At 47.1% G+C, this 25,195-nt stretch overlaps 1 protein-coding gene across 2 annotated transcripts in view; it reads left to right on the forward strand.

Moving 5' to 3' along the window:
* L1CAM (L1 cell adhesion molecule) overlaps positions 1 to 25,195 on the forward strand; it is a 136,823-nt gene that overhangs the window by 20,553 nt on the left and 91,075 nt on the right. For both annotated transcript variants that reach the window (XM_084836007.1, XM_084836008.1), the window contains exons 2-3: positions 4,918 to 5,105; positions 21,790 to 21,895. In XM_084836007.1, the coding sequence (XP_084692133.1) occupies positions 5,015 to 5,105; positions 21,790 to 21,895 (197 nt within the window). In that variant the 5' untranslated portion in view covers positions 4,918 to 5,014. The remainder of the gene's footprint in view (positions 1 to 4,917; positions 5,106 to 21,789; positions 21,896 to 25,195) is intronic.

A 25,195-nucleotide genomic window follows, 5' to 3' on the forward strand; every position in this document is an offset into this window, starting at 1 on the left:
AGTAGGAGCTTTAAGCTGAAATAGGCTGGTGCTTTTTAGTATTTGGGCCCCACCCGTTTGCCAAAGTTGGAATTCTCCAAACTGGTATTCAGCCCATGGGCTGAAAGAGGTTTACTATCCCTGATGTATGGTGGGATATACTGAGGTCTGATATAGTGTGGTATCTAGGAGAGTCAGCCAGGAAGTTCCCAGTTCAAATCTCATGTCTGCCATGAATTCATTAGAGCTACTATATGTCTTGGCCCTGGAGATGGAGATAATACTGACTTATCTTGAATGGCTATTGTAAGGATTACTGGGAACACATAAATTCTGTAATATGATGGGGGCTGTATATTGATGGATCTCAGTAGATACCAGGTTTGAAGGGTTTGATTCATATGAAATTACAGGGATGGAAGGGAACGTCAGGTCATCCTGTTCAACCCAAGGCGTCCCAACCCTGATGCCCTCTGAGCAGCATTTCCGTAATGCAGGGCCAGGGAACCTGTGGTCTTCCAGATGTTGATGAACGACTACGCCCATCAGCCCTGGCCAGCCTGGCTAATGGTGAGGCATGATGGGAATAGTAGTTCCATCAACACCTGGAAGGCCACAGGTTCCCCAGCTCTGCTGGTAATGAATTGAAAGAATCCCTTCGGGAGGCAGCCAATACCTGCTGGCCTGTTATTGGCACCGTAGAGTTGTATGGATAGAATGGCTTAAATAGCCGTTTTCCATTTAGTACTGTAAGTTTGAGATTGGGTGTCATTTTGTACTGTTTTAGCTCCATGGTCCAATCTTCTTGTTCCTTCCTTCTCTTGAACTTCCCACCACGGAGGGGAGGTTTCCATTTCCTTCCTAAGCATATTATTCCAGATAGAGAGTTTCTTTCTCTCTCTCCTCTCATAATACCAGAATGTAGGGTCACCTAATGAAATTTACTGGCAACAGGTTCAGGATTAACTAAAGGAAGTGCTTCTCCGCGTAGCACATAATTATCACACTCAGCCCACTGCTACATGATACAGCAAATGGCTCCTAGTTTAAATGTTTCTTTAAAAGGATTACATTCATGGTAGTTAGGTTTATTGATGGCTATTAGCACAATGGTGACAACAATAACATGAAATAAAAATAAAATGGAAATGCCATGATCAGAGGCACTCTATCCCTTGTGCTTACCACCTGCTAGGCACAAACAAGTGGGTGGCAGGGTGTGTGTGTGCCCTGCTTGAGATCTTCCTTGAGGCCTCTGGCTGGCTGCTGTTATAAATAAAAAGCTGGCCTTAGGTGCATCTTGGTGTGATCCATTAAGGCAAGCCTCACGTCCTTAGCTCATTGCTTACATTTTTCATCTGCAGGATGAACTGTCTGACTTTTTTTTTTTAAGCATTTGAAAAACAGTAGAGAGGTCTCCTCCAGTGTCTAATCTTCACTTCTTTAGGCAAAGTAAGAATACCTGATTCCTTCAGCCCTATTCTCCTGAAATATTAGTTTATTTTGAAACAAAGTTAACAAAATAAAGGCAACAAAAAGGTGAATCCACCTAATAAATCACGATCATTAAATAAACAAAGGGATTCACTAATTATAATCCTTAGTCTATAATCAATATGGTTATGGAACATCTACAGTAGAACAGCCTAAGTGGGCACTCGATACCTAATGAAAGAGTAAAAATGCAATTGATATAGCATGTAAAAGGAGTGTGTGCGGGTGTGTGTTATTTTGTGTGCGTGTGTGTATCAGTCAGAAAAAATATAGGCAAATGTACTTGGTTGGAATTTGATTAAAAGTTTGAAAAGCTTCAGCATAAGAAATAAATGGAAACCATGGTGCCATAAAACCTTTCTTAAAGCTGAGCTTCAGCCCTGTTCTCCTATGATTTGAAAGGACAGACGATCAGCGACATCTCCCTTTTCCACCACCTAAGATTCCTCCTCTTTCCTCCCTCCCCCCTATTATTTGCATTGCCTTGACCTTCCTTGGCAGCATAATCAGAATCATGGCCTGTCCCCTGTGGGGGCTCCCCCTTCCTCCCCCCAACAAGCCATGGCTGACAGGTTGCCAGCTCCCTTCCCCCTCCCTCCCCTCTTTAATAATTCAGCTCCCTGTACCTGCCCCTTGGCTCCATCTGCATCCCGGCTGCTGTTCGCTGGGCCCCTGCCGCGCGAACAACATAAGCCCCTCGCTTGGTAATTGCCAGATGAATAGAGGAAGACGGGAGACACCGGAGGGAAATGGGGGGTAGCGGTCAGGGGGGACTTGGTGGAGGAATGTAGGGGCCAGAGAACGTATTTTTTCCTCTGGGTTAGTGGAATCCAGGTTAACTGCCTCTCCCTGTGTCTGTACAATAGGTGAATGCCAACAGCCATGGACCACCGTGTGCTTGTAACCACTTTGTAGGCTGTCTGTTTGTCTTCTGCTGGGCAAGGAGTAGAGTTTTACCATACTTCTACATTTGCTTGTCCAGTCCGGGGAAGCAGGGGAGTGGCACAGCTCTCCTCACTTGGTAGGATGATGCAGAGGACTGGCTGAGCAAGCAGTTACAAGCCCACCGTGGTTATGTCGGAAAACAGTCATCTGTACTTACTAGGGATGAACGAGAGCACTCAGTTGTGCTCCACGTAGTTTTGGCAGTGCCAAGAATGGAATGTTTGGCCTTTGCCCAAACAACGGCGTGAATTGTAGAATCCAGAGTGGGTTTCACAGGGGACTCTAGGCATGTGTTGAGAAACTCAGCATGTCCTGTCAATGTCCTCAGGCCAGGCTGTGACAATCTGTGCACGCTTTGAGGTCACCAGAACAGGAAGGAGTTGATGTCATCAGTAAACTGCCGTGCTGGAGGTTTCCGAGCATAGCACATTCAGGTGGGATGTCCTCAGGATGCATGTGATGTGATCTGAGGCTTCTGATGTAATATCTAACATGATCCATGAATGCCCCTGATCTGTGCTAGGCCTCACCTCACATGCAACTTCTAGACCAGGTGAGAAGCTGCTGGAATACAGCAGGTTCAAGGTATGGTTCAGAAATCATCCTACTCTAGCCAGTGCTCTGGCTTCTGGCCTGAATTTTATTTCTGGGGAATGCTTTCCCTGCCTGTGGTATTCATTCATTCTCTAATTCAGATTTGGGGACGTGCAGTGGTTTGATGGTAGAGCATGCTTAGGCATGCTTAAGGTGCCAGGTTCCATCCCAGGTAAAGCAGCTTTCCCCAACCTTGTGCTGTGTTTGACTTGGTTGGTCACAAATTCTGCGGGCTTATTGTAGGCAAATCACTCTCGGCCTCTACTTCCTCATCTGCAGGACTTAATGGCCTTGTTGTAAAAACAGTGGTGTAGCAGAGCCAGAGGTCACAGGGATGCATCACTGACACTTTTTATTAGCGGGGGTGCTAATGCCATCTTCAGTGAAGGCTGGTGGCTCCAATGTCAGTGGGGCAGTGAATCCTCTCCTGGTTTCAGTCAGATCCAATCCGCTTCTGCACCTTGGATGGCTCCTTTAGAGTTCTGGCTGGTTCTGATGGAAACCCGGAGCAGATTCACCTCCCCACTGACATAGGAGCCACCAGCCTCCACTGGACATCTCTCTCTCTCTCTCTCTCTCTCTCTCTCTCTCTCTCTGTCCCCCTCCCCCCGTCCCCCGGCACCCTGACTTTGCTGTTCTCTCTGAGCTTAGCTGCAATCACAGTAGCTGGGGGAAAATTGTAATGCAGAGTATTTGGGGGTGCTTGGTCTTGAACAGGCAATTAAGACCCATTGATTTTACAAAAACCTGCTCCTGATGGAGAGGAAAACTGCTAGAACTGTTTTCCCAATATGGATCAACACAGCAGCCTGAACTTTTGGACTGTTCTTGGGGGCATGGCTATGGGGACTCTCATGATGAGCGCCTGCAAAATTTACCACAGCATTGCTCTGTAAAAACATATTGTGAAAGACAAGACACACACACTCACACCTCTCTGAGGAGGGCTCAATTTCTTGGGGGTCTAGGTGGCGTTGGGCTGGGCTTTGTCCAAAGGACAGTGCGGTGATGCACTCAGAAGCCATACACATGTATCTCTCTGGCACTTCTATATCTTGATGTCTTGTAGAATCTCTTGATCTATTGAACATGAGGTTCTGAAGATACCATGTGCTGTATTGCAGAGGGTGTTTTTTTTTAAAACCTCTTCTATTCATCAGAAATATCTGCGGGGGGGCGGGGAGGGTAGCAGATGTATGAAAACTGACAATCAGCTGATAAAGAGTTGAGGTACCCGTGTGAGTTATTAGAAGTCTGCCTTTTCATGTATCTGGTTTATCTTTCCATGTATACATATACTCTGGTCTTTTTCCTCATTTCATTCCCCCTCTCTCTTCCCATCCTCCATCTTATCAGTCTGTCTGTCTCTGCTCTCTCAGCCTCCTTTCTTTGCTTTCTCCATTCATCAACCCACCATTCTTTTCCAGCAGTCGTCCTACCATCTCCCCTCACTTCCTTTTTTCCAACCACCTATCCCCGAAAATTTTCCCCACCCACCCAGCCCCACTCCACTCTGCCTTCCCATGATCCACCCTCCATTCCAGAACAAAAGGGTCCCTCCCTTTTTCTTCCTGCCCTGAAAATGCACCCTGCAGCGAATTCTCCCTAGACCCAAGTTGTGCTACATTTTGCCCTTATTCCCATTTAGGGATCTGCTACTTTCCTGCCCCTTGTAAACCTTTTAAATAATAGTGCTGGGAATGGGGATGCTGGGCTGGTTGCTCATCCATGGGCACACACAGCATGCTCCAACAAGCTGGAGTGAAGGATGGTGGGAAAAAAATACAGGACTTCCTTTCTGCTATCTTTGCAGGAGCCTCTGGGGAGAGGATGTTGGGGGGGGGGGTCAGATTACACTTTTTTTTTTTTTGCTAATGGTTTCTCTCTCTATCTCTCCCCATTCAGCCACAAGTCACGCTGGGGGTTGCATGCTGCTTGCTGCTCCTTTGCTGTGCTACCGCCCAGGTTTGGTGAGCGGCCCTGGCCCACAGTGCCAGGGAAGATGGCCTCAACAACGGCCTCTCTGCTGATACTCTGGCCGTTGACCCTTCTTCTCTGCGATCCAGCAGCATCCATCGAGTTTCCCAAAGGCTGTGAGTAGTGAAGGCATGACATCTTTTCTCAATGGGATGGCTTGAAAGGGGTGGGATCCATGGCTGCTTTGGGCCTGTATGCATAGTTGTGGCACGTTTCCCAAAGGTGAAGGTGTGTGGTGATGCATTCTGGCATTGTTTTGTTGTTCTTGGACTTGTGAAATAGTGCACCTCTCCCTGTGGTTAGCTATATTTGTGTGTGTGGTGTGGTGGGGCTTATGTTTCATTTACCATTCTTGTTGGTATCACAAAGCCCTGCTGTATCTAAGGCATTTGCATTATTGTATAATGTCCAACATCTCAGTCTGTCTGTCTACCTTCTCCTGAACCACTTTGCTGATGCCGGTGAGAACAGTTCCATCTGAAAGCTGAATGGGAGGGGAAAGGAAGAGAGAGGTGAACCAGCAACTTTTTACTTGGAGGGAGCCCCCCCAAATGCCTTGCCCTCCTAGAAACTACACAGAAGATTAGCATTGCTTTCCCTGCTTGAGGAAGGCATTATTTCCTTGTGACATCAACAGACATTACTACCTTGTGACACCAGTCATCTGATCCCCACCTTCATCTCAGACTTATTTGCATGGTTAGCAATCAACATAACTTGCACTAAAGAAGAAGGCAAATACTGTCACACAGAATGAGTCAGAAAGTAAAGGGTCAAGAATGAATGTAGGTATTCAGAGGTATGCACCAATCAGTACCACAATTGCTTAGATGCACAGCTGAATGGATGTGCAGGACCTGTGGAAATGGAGACAGAGAGAGGAAGAATGCATGAGCCACAGGAAAGGAAAATGAAGTTAAGCCTTACTATTAACACTTCATCTAATTTCTATAGAGGAAATCTATCGTGTGCGGAGAACTTTCCTTCTGCCATTTCTTCCTTCTGCCATTCTCACAACGACTCTGTGAGATGGGTGATCATACTTCCTTTTGTAGGTAGACACTTAAAGATAAGAAATAAGAGACAAAGGCCATCCATGGGGTTTATGGCTGTGGTGGAACTTGACCCTTGGGAGAACTTTCCTTCTGCCATTTCTTCCTTCTGCCATTCTCACAACGACTCTGTGAGATGGGTGATCATGCTTCCTTTTGTAGGTAGACACTTAAAGATAAGAAATAAGAGACAAAGGCCATCCATGGGGTTTATGGCTGTGGTGGAACTTGACCCTTGGGCTTTGAGCCCCAAGCCCAGAAACCTATTTGCTAGGCCACACTGCAGTTACTGATGCAGTGTTGCGGTTTCCCCAGGCATCTTGTGCTTTAATTATAATTTGCCAGGTTCAGGAGGAGTTATGAATCCTTCCTATTTGCCCCTTCCCTGCCAAGGTCAATGGCCCTTCTGAAATCTGCTTGCTTCCTTCCTTCCTTGAAATGAGGATTTCAGACAGCAGGCCAGTTTCAGCACCAAGGACAGTGCATAGGGCCCAGGAGGCAGGCAGGTAATTGTCTTTTCAGCACTGTGGAGAGCACTCAGGGCACGGTTTCCCCTCAATCAGCATCGTCACTACTGTTTTGCGATCCTTCCAGCAAGCCTGAATCCTTATGTTCTGTTGGAAGAGCGAAGGATGAGCAGTTAGGCTAGCAGAAAAGGATGGGAAGATGAAGGATCTGTGTTTCGAAAACAAAGTGCTGGTGCTCCCTCACCACCACCATCACCAGATGGCCTTCTCTAAGTTTGTGGAATGCAACTGGCCCCTTCCATTCTGGTAATATCAAAATATTAGAATATTAAAACATTGATAATATTAAAGATCCAGCAGTAAAGTTAATAATCAGAGCAACAGATTAGAATGTAAATGCTTTCTGGAAGAAGGAGTTCTTAACCTGGTGTCTAAACGTCTACAGTGAAGACATCAGGTGGATCTCCCTGGAAAGGGCATTCTACAGACAGCAGGCCACCACAAGGAAGGCTCTTTCCTTGGTAGCCACCCATCACACTATTGTGGATGGCAGCACCCAGAGGAGAGCCTCTAAAGATGATCTTAGCAAACAGACAGGAACATATGGGAGAAGGCACGCCTTCAGATAGGCTGGCCCTAAACTAGGGGTAGGCAACTTTTTTGAGTCCACAGGCACACTTTACATTTTGAAAAATGTCTGCAAGCGCTGCCACAAATTGCCATGGGGTGGGGTGTTGCAGGTGCACCTTTGCCAGATCATGATTTCCTCCCTGCTCCCCCCTCGTGAATTCCTCCTCCTCTTCTCCATGACCCTCCTCTACTCCCCCTCCCCCAAGCTGCCAGTCTCCTGATCTGCTGACTTCCTGCTGCAGCGGCTATGGAGGGCAGGGAAGGAAAGCCTGGGGTGGGGGGAAGGGAAATCCTGGCTGCCACACCTCTTTCCCACTGCAGCTGCCACCATAGCTCTTTCGCCATAATCCCACTCAGGGCCCACTGGCCACATTGCACTCGTGCAGCAGGACACCCTTTCCCACCACCGCTGCCACTCCTTCATGGTCTCCTTTGCCTAAGGACAGGGGAGGGGAAGTGCCAAACTCACGGGAACCACCAGACTATCAGAAACTGACGCCAATGGCAGGCGGAAGAGAGGAGGTGAGAGTAGGGGGCCTGGAGGATCATGATGGATGCAAGTGCATCTGTAGGCACTGTGTCATGTTTTTAATTGTTTAAATGTATTTGTTCTATTATTGTTTCCATCAAATTTTTATTTATCTATAATTGTAAGCTGCCTTGAGTACCATTTTCTTGGTGGAAAGGTGGGATGAACATCACATAAATAAATAAACAAATGGGTCTCCTCCCTTGGCTTAGCATGGAAATGGAAAAATTGTATTTTTCCTCTTCAGAAGAGACTGTGTGGCTCCTGCTATTCTCTCAGGCCTAATTCTCACTAAAGCTGTACATTGCAGGTGGGGGCTCATAACAGAATGCTCCTTTCTCTCTCTCCAAATCTCTACACGTAAAAAACTAGCATGTCAGGGAGAAGGATTCTTGAGGTTAGCCATCTCCCTGGTGTACTTGTTTTCTATGTGTAGGTGTTGTTTTTGTATGGAGGAGTATTCAGTTATGTGAGCCCCCACCTGCAGTCAGAAGTTGTGAAGCCCAGATACAGGTTTACCTCCTCAGTGAGAACCTGGTCTCAGTTGCCCTGGTCTGTAATATGGGTGGGTAGGGGCAGACCAGGAACCTGTATGGGCTGAAATTGTTGGCACATATTGGTTGCAGGGATAAGGTGTACATTGGATGCCCAACCACCCCCTCCAGAAACGCTATGAAAATGTGCCCTTTGAGTGAGAATTATAAGGTCCGTGTGTGTCTGTGTGTGACTCCTCCTCCATCTGTCTTGAGCCAAGAGGCTACTCCCCAGTGTGTTGCTTTCTTTCTTCCCCTCCCTTTCTTCTGTACACTAGGTTCTGTGGCCACTGGGGTTTCTGTGGGAAAAGATGATTGCTCCCAATGGTAGGTGCGGCGAAACATCGATCCAGAGGTTGAAATGTCTCAGCAGAAGACAGCCCAGCCCAAGAGACGGGTTTAGGGGTGGGGAGAGGAGAGGAGAGTTGGCATCAGGTTAGTCTAGCATCCATTAGGAAAGATGCCATGGAGTTGGGAGTGAATTTGACACTGAGTAGCAGGTGCCCGTATGGACGCTGGTGACTCCTGTGTGTGTGTCCAGCCTGAGCCGTAGTGTTCTTGTAGAGCAGCCCCCCCAACCTGATGTGTTGGATTACAACCCCCATCATCCCCAGCAAACACGCTGACAGGTTGGGGAAGGCTTCTCTAACCAGTAAGGTCAATTGTAGATCCCTCCCCCTGATGACCTGAGGCTGGCATGCAAGAGATGTGCTGATGTAGTGGTTTGAGTGCTGGACTGGGACTCAGGAGATCCGGGTTCTAGTCCCCACTCGGCCATGAAGCTGACTGGGTGACTTTGGGCCAGTCACTGACTCTCAGCCTAACCCACTTCACAGGGTTGTTGTGAGGATAAAATGGAGAGGGGGAGGACTATGTGAGCCACCTTGGGTTCCTTGCAAGAGGAAAAAAGGTGGGATATAAATGTAATAATAAATAGAATAAAAATAAATAAATAAATAGCACATTGTCCCCTTACAATTGAGATACAGTGACCTGCCTGAGCCACCCAGTGAGCTTCATGGACTAAATAGGATTTGAGTACAGGCCTCTCAGATATGAAGTAAATGTTCTATAGTTGTGCTCCTGCAACTCTATGCCTGAAGTATCTCTGAGCATGTGCAGAATGCCTTTCCTTCATCACTGAGCAGCTGCAGCCTGTCTCCACACACTTAGGACTAAGAAGCATGACTTCTTTCATGGGGTGGTGGCAGGCACTCCTCTCTTTTAAGAATTATGAAGGACTATGTATACTTCCCATGACAGCATTTTAAAAAGTGCAGATCAAACTCTTCCCCTTTCCTGGACATTTAACACTTATAATGTACGGTGGTACAGCTGCTTAACATTATGATAGCACTCTGTACCTGACCCTACCCCTTCACTTTCATCACTTTCACTTTCCCTGCCCCCCCTATTATGGCTGAATTTAATTCCAGGGCTACATGTTCCCATTCACGAAGAGTGTACAGAATCTTAAGTATGTCCTTTGCAGTAGCTGTAATTCCTTTTGCTTCATGTGCCAAGACTGGGAGTGTCCTTTCTCCTCCTTCTCCTTCAAGGAATTCCAAAAATAATGTCAAACTGCACTGGAAACAGGGCAGGCTACTGTCAAATGCTAGTTGTTGCTACCTTACAGGTGGCCCTGTTCCACTGATAACACCCCCTTTGGATGTGCCTTTCCTACCAATTGTATGCTCATGTTAGGCAATGCCTTTTCAGTCTGGAGATTTCCAGTTTACTTTTAAGAAAGTCAGGCTGAGCCAATGTCAAAAGTGTGGTGGAACTCACATGTATATCTCTCTCCACTCCATTGCTGTTGTCCATGAAATGAACTTTGTCAAAGGCAGGAAATTATTTTTGGCTCCGCATAGTTTGTTCTTCACAAATCCACCTTGGATGCTTGCATGCTTTACAAATCAATTGTTTCCTGATTTCCTCTGACAACTTCACAGGGATAGACGTTAAGCTGACAGGCTTTATAATTTGTTTCCCAGGCCGGTTTGCCCTTCTCTAGTCTGTTAGAGCCGCTGAGCCTCAGAGAGAGTAGCAAGTGTTCCTGAGATCTCTGTAGCTGATTCCTTCTGCACCCAAGGGTGTAGTTTCCCAGGATCCGCTGACTTGCATTCATTCAAAGCAGATACACTGCATTACTGTCTGCCCAGAAAGCAGTCTTAGAATTAAACCTCTGTTTCCAGAGCAAGATTCTTTCCTGTGGGGAGCAGAGCCGCTTTCTCTTAGTTTTTTACTAGACACTAGGGCTATCCCTTTCCCTGTGTGGATGGAGCTACTAGGCTTGGTGAGAGGAGTGGGAGATGGCATTTAAAAACAAACAAATTAGGAGGTAAGCACTCAAGTGCTGGAGAGAGGGAGCGCACAGCCTTCAATGGGGAGGAAACAGGGAGAACAAAGCTTACAATGGGGTTGGTTGGTGGGAATTCATGATCTCTTTCACAGTGATGTTACTGTCTAGGGCAGTCCTCCCCAACCAGATGCCCTCTCAGTGGGGCTGTTCACACAACACACTAACAAATGCTCAGTGATTGAGTGCATGTTGTTGTTGAATTGTGGGTTAGCGTGTTGTCCGAACCCAGGACATTTTCTGCAGGGTGGCTTGTTAACCATGCAGTCTGGCTTGTTAACCACCTTGAACAACCCAACAACAAACCATGGGTTCTCAAGGTGGCTTGTTTGAGAAAAATATGCCACACTGCATGGTTAAAAAGCCACCTTGCAGAAAATGCCTTTGAAAACGGTCCAGAAACTTCAGGTAGTCCAAAATAAGTCAGCAAGATTGTTAACAGGGACTGGCCAATGAGATCACATTATGCCAGTACTTTTTCAGCTGCACTGGCTGCCAGTCCATTTCCAAGCCTGATTCAAAGTGCTGGTATTAACATTCAAAGCCCTTAACGGCTTGGGGCCAGGTTATCTGCCTCCTCCCATATGTGCCTGCCTGGACCCTAAGATCATCCTCAGTGGTCCTTCTCCATGAGCCCCTGCCAAAGGAAGTGAGGGGAGTGGCTACCAGGAAGAGGGCATTTTCTTTCCTGGGCACCCTGGCGGTGGAATGAGCTCCCTAGAGAGGTTCACCTGGAGCCTACATTGCACCTCTTCCAGCGCCAGGTGAAGACCTCTTTATTCTCCCAGTATTTTAGCATTTTAGCTTCCTAGTCTTTCAGCTTTGGTGTTTTAAATCCGTATTTTAAATCTCTGCATTGCTGCTAGGTTTTATTCTGGTTGTACTGTTACACTGTGGTTTTAAGCTTTCATATTCTATATTGTTTTATGCTGCGCTTTGTGGTTTAAAATTTTTGTGAACCACCCAGAGAGCTTTGGCTATTGGGCGGTATAGAAATGAAATGAATAAATAATAATAATTAAAAAAAATGCTTCAGCAAACAACCCACGCTTCAACAACAACCCACACTCAATGTGTTGAACTGCAACTCCCATCATCCCTGGCCAGCAACAATCAGGCTGGCTGTGGATGGTGATGGAAATTGTAGTCCATCACCTCTGGAAGGTGCCAAATTGGCGAAGGTTCATCTAGTTCAGAGGTGCAGAATGTCAGGCTCCTAGGCCAAATCTGGCCCTCATGGGGTCCAAATATGGCCCTCCAGGGTTTCCTACATGGCCACGTCCCTTTCCCCTGGCCCCATTCCTTTTTCCCCAACCGCAGATCATTTGGTGGTTTCCTGACTTCTGAGCATTTCCCCCCTATTCTAAAAGGCTGGAATGCCTTTCCTAAGGCTTAGTTTCTGGCAGTAAGAGCTTGAAGCTAAAATATGCTGGTATATTGTCCCCACCCCCTTTTGCCTTCTGCCCCTCCCACTGTTGGAATGTGGCCCCTGAGAACTTCTCCAGAATCTAATTAGGCTCTTGGGCTGAAAGAGATTCAAAATCCCTGGTATAGGGGCTAAGAATGTAAGCGGTGAGTGTCAGGAGCGCCCTAGCGGCCTCTTTCAGTAGACTCCAATAGCCAGCTCAAGACACAGAGGAAAGGATTATTTTCAAGGCTTTAATCCTTTTACAACTTAATGTCTCTTTCAGATGCTAATCACCAGCGACTAAGCAAGGAACAGCAGAGTGGCCTATGCGCCTAGTAGGCAGTTGATCCCCGTTTGAAGGAGAGTCACTTGAAGACCCTAAACTTATGGGCTAGGGAGAGATCCTCCCTCTTTCCCTTGGGTCCACGGGAGGCGGCCGTTGCTTGCGCGCCAAATGGGCGCTACGCCTCCTTTCCATGCCCTCCATCGCTTGTTGCTCTCTGCGTCGAGTGTCTAGCAAGCCCCGTTCCCGCACTTTCTCACTGCTAGGATCACTATTTATCTCAGGAATGCCGGCAGGAGGAATCTCTGCCAGCTGCTGTGCCTGTGAGGGATGAGCTGGCTCCTCTCCCACAGATTGCTGATCCTCCTCAGAATCAGAACTGCTCTGGGGTTTTATCGGCTCAGTTTCCACCCTGACAGTGAGTTAGGAAGTCCCCCATTTAAACTGCACCTCTGCCAAAGCAAGAGGCGATTCTTCCTCAGTGTCAGCCTCACCATCTGCAATGTGGAGTTAATAATACTCACCTACTTTATAGGGCTGTTGTAAGGGTTTCGGAAGCAGTGTACGAGCAGTGCTCTGAACACTCAAAACTGCAAGCGCCACAATTGTAATTGTTGGGGAAAGAGCAACCACTGAATAACTTGGGATTTGTGGTCCGACGTGCTTGTGATTTCCCTGCAACAGAAGCACTTTCCAGACCTGTGTTACCTCTAGGCCACTCAGTGATGGCTGTACAGTCCTTATCCAGTGAACCACAGGGTCTGAAAAGGCTGTTAGCATCAACTTCAGGGAGTTTCATGGATGAATCCTAAGCACATGTGCTCAAAAACAGCAGCATCCACTGAACCAAGAGAGGTAGGAATAGAAACATGCAGGCATCACAGGGGCAGAGTAAAACCAGACCTAGCTAATGTTTTACAACAGAGGTGAGCTCCTCTCCTTCAGCATAATCATAGGAATGTCTTACAACTACCTTTCTCAACCTGGTGCCCTCCAGATGTTTTGGCTTACAACTCCTATCATCCTTCACCACTGGCTATGCTGGCTAGGGCTGATGGGAGTTGTAGGCCACAATATCTGGAGGGTCACAAGTTGCCCACTGCTGTTTTAAAAGGTCTGGGAATAGCAGCAGCAGCAGCAGTCTTTGCCTGGTGCTGAAGGGACATAAGAAAAATGTCAGGTGAGCCTCCCCACTGGGAGCATTCCAAAGACAGGGAACCACAACTGAAAAGGCCCTCACATCAGTCGCCATCGCCTAAATCCAGAAAGCAAGGGGCACAGAGAGAAGGACCTCTGATGATTGTCTCAGTCACAGCCAGATGCATGTGGGGAAAAGGTGTTTTTTCAGTTCAAAAGGCATGTTGAGAAATTGCTAAGAGAAGAGTTAAAAAGATGCTGCAAGGCATGTTGCGAGAGCCAATGAGTGGCCATACAGGGAACACATTTATGATCACAGTGCCACCACACAGTTGTGGAATGCACCACAGTTGCAGAATGCAGCTCTGTTGCCGCTGGACTTTCAATGCAATGTAAACATGTATCTCTTCCATAGGAAAATGTTTGGTGGTTGTAGAATGAGGAACTATTTATATCCTGGCTGTTGTTTGACAACTCTTGCCTTATTTTGCTTTATTGTAATATTTTTAACTGAGACTTGTTACCTGCCTTGGGGTTCTTTTTAAAGGTAGAGAAGTCGGATCCATTTTTTAAAAAATAAATAAACAAATAGGAGGAAAGAATGAAGGAACTGAATATATTTGTTTTTAATTAATCACCCCTTTGCAATAGCAAATAAATAAAAAAGACAAAATGAAACAGATTAACGTAATAAATGAAAAATGGAAAGGTAGATGAGCTGGCCATAAGAAAAAATCCAAAACTCATATTAGTGCAGAATCTTTATTAGGCCAAATAAAGGTGTTGCCCTAATATGGACTTCGGAATGTAGTAAACGTTACTCTCGAGGAATGTAATTTGAATATCCCAGTCAGAGGCCCACAGTTTTTGGCTGGCCGTGGTAACCAAGTCAAAAATGGTGACCAGGCCATGCTCTAGAGCAGGGTTGCAGGTATGTGGAATCTTCTTCCTTGGGTTTACTTGGTTGTTGAAGAGACATATGTGTGGCCGAGGCTTTAAGACTACAGCACATTTGTCATCTCAGCGTTGGACATGGGCTGGGTTTGATCTGCAGCAGCCTTCCCGAAGCTGGTGCCCTCCAGAGGTGTTAGACAACAACTCCCATCATCCACAACTAGCAGGGCCACTGGGGATGTAGTCCAACACATCTGGAGGACAACAGATTCAGGAAGGCTGATCTGCAGTGTCCCTTTTGACCAGGCCGAAGTAGGCAATATGTGAGGGATCAGTGAGGGATCTCCCCCAGCTTGTTTTTAACTGAAAAGCAGCACCAGAAGTTTCCATTGTGGAGGGGAAAAGCAGTGAGGGCGGGGAGAGGGGCGGAACTGCATAAACCTTTCCCTTCTCATTGTTTTTCTGCTTAATTTTACCCTCCCCCAAACATGTTTTCGGCTGCTTTCCCACCCATGAGGGAAATATGTGGATTTTGATTGGACAAGCAGCAGTAAGCAGGAAAGGATTAAGGAGGCCTCCCCCTGCCCCTGCCACACACACTTTTTGCCACTGAATCTATGGGCCTCATGCTGTGCTCCTTTAAGAACAACCCCTGAAAAAAAATTTATTGTCTCCTTTGACCCCCAGGCTGCATCTCCAAGTTCATTCCTTCAGGTCTGATGTTGGAGGGGGGTTTGGCACCTCTGGCGGGGGGGGGGGAACGACTCTGTGACAACCCTGCTCTTAATTAATTACTTAATTAATTTCTGTGCAGCTTTTCTGCCTTCGAGGCAGCTCACTGCTACTATATACAATTTACCGTTAGAAAACAATCTGAAATGCAATTAAAACCTTCCCAATAAAACGACGGCTGAAAAACAGGACTAAAAACCCCACATGGCCACAGCAGAAGTAAAAATGAAGGAGAAGGAGAAGAAAAGATGACCTAAGCCAGGCTTCCATGGCAGAGTAAGTAAAATGGTCTTGAACGGCTTGCGGAAGGCCAAGGTGTAGCAAGCTTGATGAACTTTTAGTGGCAGGGAGTTCCACACTCCGGGCGCCAACACTGAAAAGACCTTGCTCCTTGTGAGTATTAGCATGATTTCACTATGCCAAGGCACTCAGAACAGGGTCCCGGAAGTAGACCTGAGCATATGTGAAGATTCTCATGCAGATGCCTCAGGCTGGCCCAACTGTAGCGGTACACCAGGTGTCTAATTGGGGTGCCAAAATTCCAGGGGCGCCTATCTCAGCTTTGTAAAACGCTTGGGGAAGGCACCGCTGGCTGTACTTCTGGATTTATCCTTTTCCCCCCTCTCCAGTGCATTGGTCAAGGGGAGATGCGATTAATGGTGCGCAGGAATCATAATAGGGGAGTAGGCTTCGTTCCAGATTAATTCATGTGCAGTATAAAACGGTGTGGTCATAGAGTTACTGAAATTAAAATGAATATAAGGAAATGATGTTCTGCTCAACGCTTGCTCACCTGTTGATGTGCTCCTTGATACATTGCTCAGCACACCGTGCACGATGGAAAGGCAGGGCAAAATTTTAATTTGCCTAGGAGAACAAGAAACCTTTCTTGAGCGACTTCTGTAAGTGCTGATGCTGTAGTCCTAGCTTCACATGAAAGCAGGTGTTTTGCATGGGGAAAGTCCCAGGTTCAACCTCTGCCCTTTGTAGTCTAAACGCTCTTGAGGAGCACAGCTGGGAAATACCTTGGCCTAAAGACAACATTAGGTATGGCATCACCTGGTTGGCCCTTGCGTGCTTGCTTTTCTTTACTAAATAGCAGGGGTGGGGGGAGCGTGCAATCTGGATTGGGACTGTGGCACGGGGGAGAGGGACATAGGAATGTAGGAGGTGGTCTTGTATTGGGTTATAACATGGGTCCATCTGGCTCAATATTACCTTCCCCCACCTTCCCTAACCTGGCGCCCTCCGGATGTGTTGGACTACAACTCCCATTAGTCCCAGCCAGCATGGTCAGGCAGAATGGGAGCTGGGGTCGATAACATCTGGAGGTCAGTGGGTTGCCTACCCCTGGAGTAGACCATTGTGGGATAAGCAGACCAGTGGCCTAACTGGGCATAAGGAAGCTCCTTGTATTTTATGACATGGGTGGGCTGGTCTCCAAATGTTTTGGACTTCAACTCCCAGCATTCCTGACCATTGGCCATGCTGGCAGGGGCTTGTTGAAGTTGAAGCCCAAAGTGTCTGGGGATCTACCTTCTGCCCACCCCTGTTTTACGACACTGTTAGGCTGTTTGAGACCCTAAAACCTTCACATGTTGGGTTCAGAACACAACATGCCAATGGAGTGTGCTTGACTAAAAGAAGCAAATGTGCCAAAATGCTATTGATTTCTATAATGTTGAATTGAGCTTTCCAGAGTAGGCACAGAGTTTCAAATTTCAAAGGACATTTCAAATAATCAAACAGCTGCCATCTGAGAAAGGATAGGGAAAGTGTTCTTCTTAACCAATAAACCTTTTTAAACCTTAATAATACCTTAACCTTTTCTTCTTAACCAATAAACAAGTAAACTTCATAATAAATCAGTTGTTTGTGAATCTCTCAGCACCTCCATATTGGTTATAGATGCTTACAAATTTAGAACTTTCAGATCGACACTCCAGTGCATATATGCAGTACAATTCTAAGCATATTGATTCAGAAGGAAGTCCTGCTGAGTTTAATGGGGTTTACTCCCTTGTGTTCAGGACTGCAGCCTTAAACTATTTTGCATAAAGTGAGTTCACACTGTAGACATTTCTCAAATTATATATTATTTGAAGGTGATTCTTTCCAAAGCCAACTTCTTACTATAAAAAAATTAGCTGTTGGTAATAGATACAGTATCACTTCCCCTTGGGATCCATTTCCCAATTCCTTCAGGAATCCAGTCAAAATCACTACTGGCCGTCTAAGCAGAGAATAATTACCTAGTGGTTTTCTAATAATCTTGAGAGCTTCCTCCCATTCTTTCTTTTTTAAACCATTATATATATGCTTCTTGCCTTGGGGTCAAAGCATTTTGGAAGGAAGGGATGCTTAGCATAACTCAGTTTGGAGTAGTTATTCAGTGACTACGAGCGCTTTCTCAAGGCTTAGGGTCCCACCCCTCCACCCACGCTCCTCCTTACTGCCCCATCCCCCTTCACTCTCCATGTTTGTGTATCTCTCTTCTCCCCTCTCCCCATATGTCTGGATGAGCAGGCGCATGGGTCCCAGGAGACCCCTTTCTCTCCCCTAATTGGATTGGAGTCTCTTTCCAACCTGTCGCTGACTCAACCAGACGCAATGCTTCCTACAAGAATCAATTCAGCTTGTATTAAGGGAGCTTGGGGGGAGGGGGCAGCCAGGAGGCTGGCTGGATTTTTCATCTGACTAAAGGATGTTGGGAGAATCCCCCCTCACCTCTGTTTGATCCGTGAAGGGGTGAATGCATCCGGGTTTTGAGGGTCCTTGGGCAAGGGACCCTCAGTGGGCCCCTTTCCCTCAGGGAGTCCACCTTCTCACTGTCATTGTCCCCAGCTGTTCTTGCTCCTCATCCTCTCTCTCATCATTGCTACCCCTTACTTGCTTGACAGGCAAAGAGCCAGGGAGCGAATAGGAAGTAGCATCTCCTGCTTCTCCTTCTCGCCTCCACAGTTGTCTGGGCCAGAGCCAGAGGCAGGTGAACAAGCAGGTTGCCATAGTGAAGAGGAGGAGCGAGTCCAGGGGGCTGTCGTCAGTGGGCCCCTGCTGGGGTGTGGGCCCTCGGCAGGTGCCCAACTAACCTTACGGCCAGCCTTGGGTGAATACTTACAGTGCTGGTTTGTCTCTACACAGAGCACATCCAAGTAAGGCTGCCAACTTTTCAACCATCCCCTGTAACGGTGCCTTTTAACAACAGCTTGATCTGCAGACATTCCCAGGCAATAAATGTTTGTTCTTCAATCACGTTTATCTCCTTGCTGCAAAAAGTTTAACCTGCTGCGGTTAAAGGTCCAAGAGCAGGCCAGACCAGTCCCCCCACCCCACCCCCGGTGCCCAGTTCCATTGGCAATCCCAGGCAGTGCCACAGCAGGCCAGCGAGCTGCACTCAGAGATTGGTCCTGTGGCATCGAACTCACTGTCCCTAGAAAAGGCAGGTACCTTTCCCACAAGGCGTCCACTGAAAGTGTGACACCGACTGTGCACAAGGTCCCAAGTTCAATCCATGAGGCTGTATCCAACTGTGCCATTCTGTTAGTGCAAATGATGTTGCGCTAGCGGGAACTAGGTTCTGTACTATGCGCAAGAGAAGAATCCAACTAAAGTTATGTTTGCGCAAGCAGTTCTGCATTATGCTTGTGCACCTGGTTGCGCATTCTGCTTGGGTTATGCAGCTGCTTGCATCTGTTGTGCAACCAGTTGCGCAACTGCCTTGCACCTGTTGTGCAACTGGTTGTGCAACTACTTGCACAACCAGTTGCGCAGGAGTAATGGGCAACCGCTTGCGCAACGGAAAGCTTCAGCAGAGCTCCGCTAGTGCTATTTGAGTTCATGGAATGTCACCACTAGATACTGCCCTTGCTGTCTTCGGGTAGGGTTGGGAAAGGCTCCTGTCTGAAATCCTGGAGAGCTGCTGCCAATCAGTGTAGATAATACTGAGTTAGATGGTCCAATGCCCTGACTCTGTTTAAGGCAGCTTCCTATGTTCTTAATTCTCCCATCAGACATTTGGGTAGGGAAAGAAGGCTCTTTCTCCTTCTCTCATATCTGTTGAACTCAGTCCCCCAAACAAGCAATGTCCATATGTGCCTTTATTCTTTTGCATGTGCCTATGCACACACACGCACATGTGTGCATGCGCACATGGGCGCGCATACCCCCACACCTCAAATCTTTTTCAGAATTGATACCGGCTGATTCACTCGCCATTTTCAGCCTTTTGCTCTTCCTGTACTGGCATAAGGCTGGATGTTCCAAAATGGCATCATGTCCAACCACATGCCGCAAGGCAGAATCCTCTTCACATCAGCTTCTACCGCACTCCCACATATTCCCCACATGACATACACTGTGGTGTGTCCCGAAGAGAGAACGGAAGTCAACCAACAAAGTGTCATCGGAGCAAAGGGCTGGAGAAATGGCCTGGGTGAGATGCTAGACAGGAAGGCAGCCTCCTCTCAGGCACTTCCCAATCTGACTTGGGATGAAGAGGTACACTCCTTCCTCATATGTTGATAAAACCGAACCGAGTCTCCCAAAAATGTCATTTGCTCAGTGTGCAAGTTTACCTTGTCCAACACCTGGTTGTTGTGTGTCCCATGCAGAAGCAAACCTTCTCCTAGCGGTGGGGAGTCCAAGGTAACCTCTACAGCAGGGCTACACAAGCAGTGGTTCACAGGCTGTATGCAGCCCAGCAAGCTCGCCATTGCCCCACCAGCATTCCCCTGCCACCCAGATAGTCAGCTGGCCAGTGGGGAAAATACAACACAAATTCACACAACACAGCAACCCACAATTCAGCAGCAACCCACAATTCAGCAACAGTCCACACTCAACCCGTACCCAGCCCGTACTCTGTCTTGCTGTGTTGTGTGAGCCAGGTCAACATGTATTTGCTCAAAGGAGCAGTCATGGAATGAAGAATCTCAGCTTGACGGTCTCTCTACAAATGAACAGACACCAAGCAAGATCACTTCCTTGAACATCCAGTGCCCAGAATTTTCTAGAAGCAAGAGCTGGTAGTTACTGGGCAGAAAAGTGCTTCTCCATCATCCTCAAAGAAAGGTCCATGTTTGGCTGACAGAGTCTAGATATTCAAAATGTGCATGTTATGAAGTGCGACCAGTACATTAGCAGTGCCAGGATTGTGATTGCAAACAATGACCCTGAAGCAACCCACGCCCTGTGTATGTGTGTGTGCGTGCGTGCATGCATGCATGCATGCATGCATGTATATATGTGTATGTATCTATGATTGTGTACATGGACATGCACACACATGTGTGCGCGCACACACACGCACACACACACACACACGATGACACTGGATACAGCGTTTGGGGCCAAAAGACTGTGCACTCTTGCTCTACGGGGACACTTTCCTTTGGAAGAGAGAGATATGATGTTTTTGTAATAAGCTATTCATTTACAAATGTGCAGGTTGAAAACAGATATTATAGGGGTGCAGAAGCAAGTACACAGCCAATACCAGACTTACAATGTCAGCCTAGTCCCCCTGCCCCCAAATCGCACATCTCTGGCTGTCCCAGTCTCTTCTCCAACTATGCCAGAACATGAAAGAAAAGACAAGAAAACACCAGTTCCAACCTGGGGGCTGCATGTGGCTTTAGAAGAAAAACAGCCAAATAGAACATTAGTCAAGCACCCATTCACCATCAGCAACCAGGCTGTACGAAAACTGGAGAGAGGTAGTTGGAGTGCCCATGTAGTGTAGTGGCTAGAGTGTTGGACTGGAATTTGGGAGATCCAGATTATAATCCCGGCTCGGCCATGAAGCTCACTGGATGACTCTGGGCCAGTCACTGACTCTCAGCCTAACCTACCTCACAGGGTTGTTGTAAGGATAAAATGGAGAGGAGAAGGTTCATGAAAGCTGACTTGGGTTCCTTACAGGAAAAAAGTTGGGGTATAAATGTAATGATGATGATGATAGTGGTGGTGATGGTCCATTTCTTCACTTTGTGCCTTACACACCAATCTGTACATTTTGCCACATGAGTCGCCTGCAGCGGTCTTCCTCCCACAAGCAGAAGCTCGCTCGTTCGCATTAGTGCATACCTGCTGCCTTGCATAATAGCTGCATTCATGCTCTCTTGCTCTGAATTCTCACACTCTCTAGGTTGGACACAAATGCAGTCATCTCGCACACTGGATGCTGCACGCTGACGTCTGGCTGCCTTGCCCGCTTACCCTCATGTACTCTGCAAACTTGTACCTGATTGTCTCACACCTGTGTGCTCTGTACCCACTTAACACCCCATGTTTCCTTGCAAACTCCCACTTCCCACCTCAAACGCATTCATTTTGCAAACCCGTGCTCTGGCCGTGCTTTTGTTTGGCTTTGTTCAAGTGGGCCCACGTGAAATGCATGTTTATCTTTCCGCGCTATGCGGGGGTTTGGTGGAATGGTCTCTAACAAATGCTTATCTCTCTCTCTCCTCCTGTTGCTTCTTTGCTGGAGCAGTTGACCGGACAAACTGTAAGTCTTCCATGAAATGGGCGCTTGCGGTTGGGCAGGGGTTGGGGGTGGTGAGGTGGTCTGGGGGAGAGAAGAAAACAAGAACTGGTTGGTAACTGCCTTGTTGGGTGGGGGCTCCTTCAGTGTTTGGAATCTGAATGGTGCAGCCCTTGTCATTTCCTTTGGTGAGGTAGAGTTATTGCAGGATAGGAGGAGGGCTTCAGAGGTATAGGTCCCCTGAACCTTAGGGTTTCCGCTTGTTAACTCTCCTCTCCGTCTCTCTGTTCCCCAGTGCAACAGCCACCTGAGTTCAAACAGCAGCCAGAGAAGCAGATTATTGTGTTCCCCAATGATGAGGTCACCCTGAAATGTGAGGCCACTGGGAATCCCCCAGTGATGTGAGTATGGAAAAAAGTTCTCTCATTTCCCCTCTGAAGGGAATATTTTTGGGCTTCTTCTGTGGTGTCTTTGTGGCAGTGTTCTCCCAAAGAGATGAGAGCTAGGGACCAAAACTGGATGGGAGATCTGTCATTGGATTATATAATGTTCTTTGTCGAAAAGCAGACACAGCGAGAGAGAACAGGGGCAGCAGGGATTATTAGTATTGTTAGTATAATCGTTATTGTTGTTATGGTGTAACCTTTATTTATGATGCTTATTTATACATAAATTCCCCTTTCCATCCAGTCATTTTCTCCAGTCAAAATAGCTCCCCTCTCCCCAAGCTTCTATGTGCTGTGGAGGGAGAAGAACAGAGGTCCCTGCTGTATTATAATAAGAGCAATTTCAGAGGTGGGAACATAACATGGAAAGAAAAGGTGAAGCCCCCCTTCCCCTAGCATGGTAGCATTAGTCCAATTTAGCCTCTGCTGTCCCCACCCCCAGGCTGCTTTTAAACAAAGACAAAGGTATCAGGAGACCTGATCAGGGATCTCCCCATTCAGGTCTAGTTTGGCCCTGAGGCATTTTTTCTCTCTCCCCTGAATTAAACTGGAGGGTGTCTGAATTTTTACACTGGGAAAAGGTTTACTGTTGGCACATGTTAGAGTAAGCATTATCCACCTCTAGGAGAGCTGACTTCATGTGCTACTGGGTGAAGGCACCTTTCTGGGTGTTCTCTGCCTCCATCCAGAGAACTACCACCAACACCAGTGATGGCTGACTCAGTGGAAACAGGGGCAGAGCAGGGGATTATATGGTAGACCTGCACATTTGGATGTGTAGTTTGCAGTGCTTTGCACATTTGCATTTTCAATGTGTACATGCAAAACAGTTTGCATAGTGGCCTAGATATTGGGGAAGTCCTTGGTTCAAATCTCACCTCTGCCATGAACTCACTAGCCTTTCCCAATGTGGTCCCTCCAAGTGTGTTGAACCACACCTCCCATCATTCCCATTCTCACTCTGCCTCAGCCACCCACTTACAATAAGGGGCGAATAATACTGACCTACCTTGCAGGGGGGTCCGTCATAATTGCCATTACTCTATAAATGTATTACATGCTTTCCACATCATACCCATTTATATTATATACAAGTGTATCTTCCTCCTATAATAACTAGTCTCTTCTTTCTATTCTTGATGGGGGTGGGGATGCAGGGGGATTACAGACTGGAAAAAAAAATTGTACTCCCAGGCATGCATCCCTGCTACATTTGTAGGGGTGTGCAAAATCTGAAGGAAAGAGAGGGGAAAGTTGAAAAGAGCCATCATGGAAGGGGATTGCAAAATAGTTCTAGCAAGGGTGGAAGAAAATGTCAGGTAGACGGATTTGCACAACGTTTCCTCAAATGACCATCAGTAGCATCAAAGGACATTGTGATACAACTGCTACAGATCTGGGGAGCTACCAATTTTTGCATTACTCCTGCCCCCTCCCCTGCTCCCTGAAATAGAGTAGAATTTATTTATTTATTTAGAAAAAAAATATCTATGCCATCCTTTATCATAGTTTCCAGGGTGGTTTACAAAAACAAGATAAAATACAAATAAAACAAACATGTCAATAAAAGTAATGCATATAAGTAATATACTAATTTAAATATATGTACATTAATACATTAATATAGTAATACATTAAAATCTATTTAAAAGCCTGGGTAAATAAAAATTTCTTTGCTTGGTGCTGAACAAATAATGAGGGGATGGAATTCCACAAATGGGCTCCACCACCAAGAAGGCTCTCCCTGGTTACCACCTGCCTTACCTCAGATGTCAGGACACCTGGAGGAGAGCCTCCAAAGATGACCTCAGTCCACAGACAGATTGGTAGGCCAGCAGGTGTACCTGGAGGTGCCTGGGTCCTAAACCGTGTAGGACTTTAAAGGTAAGCAAGCTCCAGCACTTTGATTTGTGCTCGGAAACTGATGGGAAGCCAGTGAAGTTCTTCTGATACTAGCAAGATACGTTCCCACTGACCAGTCCCAATCAACAACCTAGTGTAGGAGTGGGGAACGCCGCTTTGCTCTGAGGGCCACATTCCCTTGCGGTAAAGTTTGGGGGATCACATACTGGTGGTGGGTGCCCAAAGTGGTCAAAGCACACACAGCCTATTTGCTGCATGTGCAGCATATCATGCCCACACATCATGTGCACACCAGACGTGCTATGTGCACACCACCAACACACCACTCACACACATTCGGCTTGCTTGGTTTCCATGCTGTGTGGGGTGAAAAGGAATCCCTTTGTCGCCCCAGAGCACAGAAGCAAAGCAAAGCAAACCTCTCAAGGTGAAAGAGTGCAAACTTTTCCTCCGTGGGCAGCTATGTGGCGGAACTCCACCCTGCTTCCTTTTCCCTGCTGCTGACCTGTAATCTTCAGTCATCTGAGCAGTGTCACATAGATTGTGGGGAGATGACATAAAAACATAAGAATATGAGAAGAGCCCTGCTGGATCAGAACAAGCGTCCATCTTGTCCAGCATTCTGTTCACACAGTGGCCAACCAGCTGCCCACAGGAAACCCACAAGCATGATGTGAGTGCATAAGCACACTCCCATTCATGTTCCCCAGCAACCGGTGTATGTATGCATACTGCCTCTGATACTGGATACTAGTAGCCGTTGATAGCCTCCTCCATGAATTTGTCTAATCTCCTTTTAAAGCCATCCAAAGTGGTGGTCATCACTACAACTTCTGGAAGTGAATTCCATAGTTTTACCTCCCCTCCCTGCAATCTCCCCTCCCCCACACATTGTGCTGCTAAGATGATCAGAAATTACAACTCAGCAGTGTGGTGAAGGGGGCTGAGAGCAGTGGGAGGGGCCTGGTGGAGAGCTGTTGAGTTGGACTGAGATGCCTGGTGGCCCATATCCAGCTCGTGGCTTAGAGTTTCCCCACCACTGGCCTAGTACTTGCCTTTTAAACTAACTGAAGTTTTCAAGCAGTCTTCAAAGGCAGCCCCTTGTACAGTGCATTACAGTAGTCAATCCTAGAGCATAGATAAATGTGGGCAGGCTATCTCTGTCCAGGAAAGCCACAGCTGGCACACCAGCCAAACTGATGAAAGGGACTGCTTGCCACAGAGCCCATCTGAACATTCACTGACAAAGCTGGATCCAGAACTACCCCCAGACTACAAACCTGATCCTTTAGGATGGGGATGAGGAATATGTGGCCCTCCAGATGCTGTTTGACTGCAACTCCCATCATCTATCATTGTTGGGTGTGTTGGCTAGGGCTGATGGGAGTTGCA

Source organism: Heloderma suspectum, chromosome 2 (assembly GCF_057233095.1).
Source record: "Heloderma suspectum isolate Gila_16-S chromosome 2, 16-S_ref, whole genome shotgun sequence".
Classification (NCBI taxonomy): domain Eukaryota; kingdom Metazoa; phylum Chordata; class Lepidosauria; order Squamata; family Helodermatidae; genus Heloderma; species Heloderma suspectum.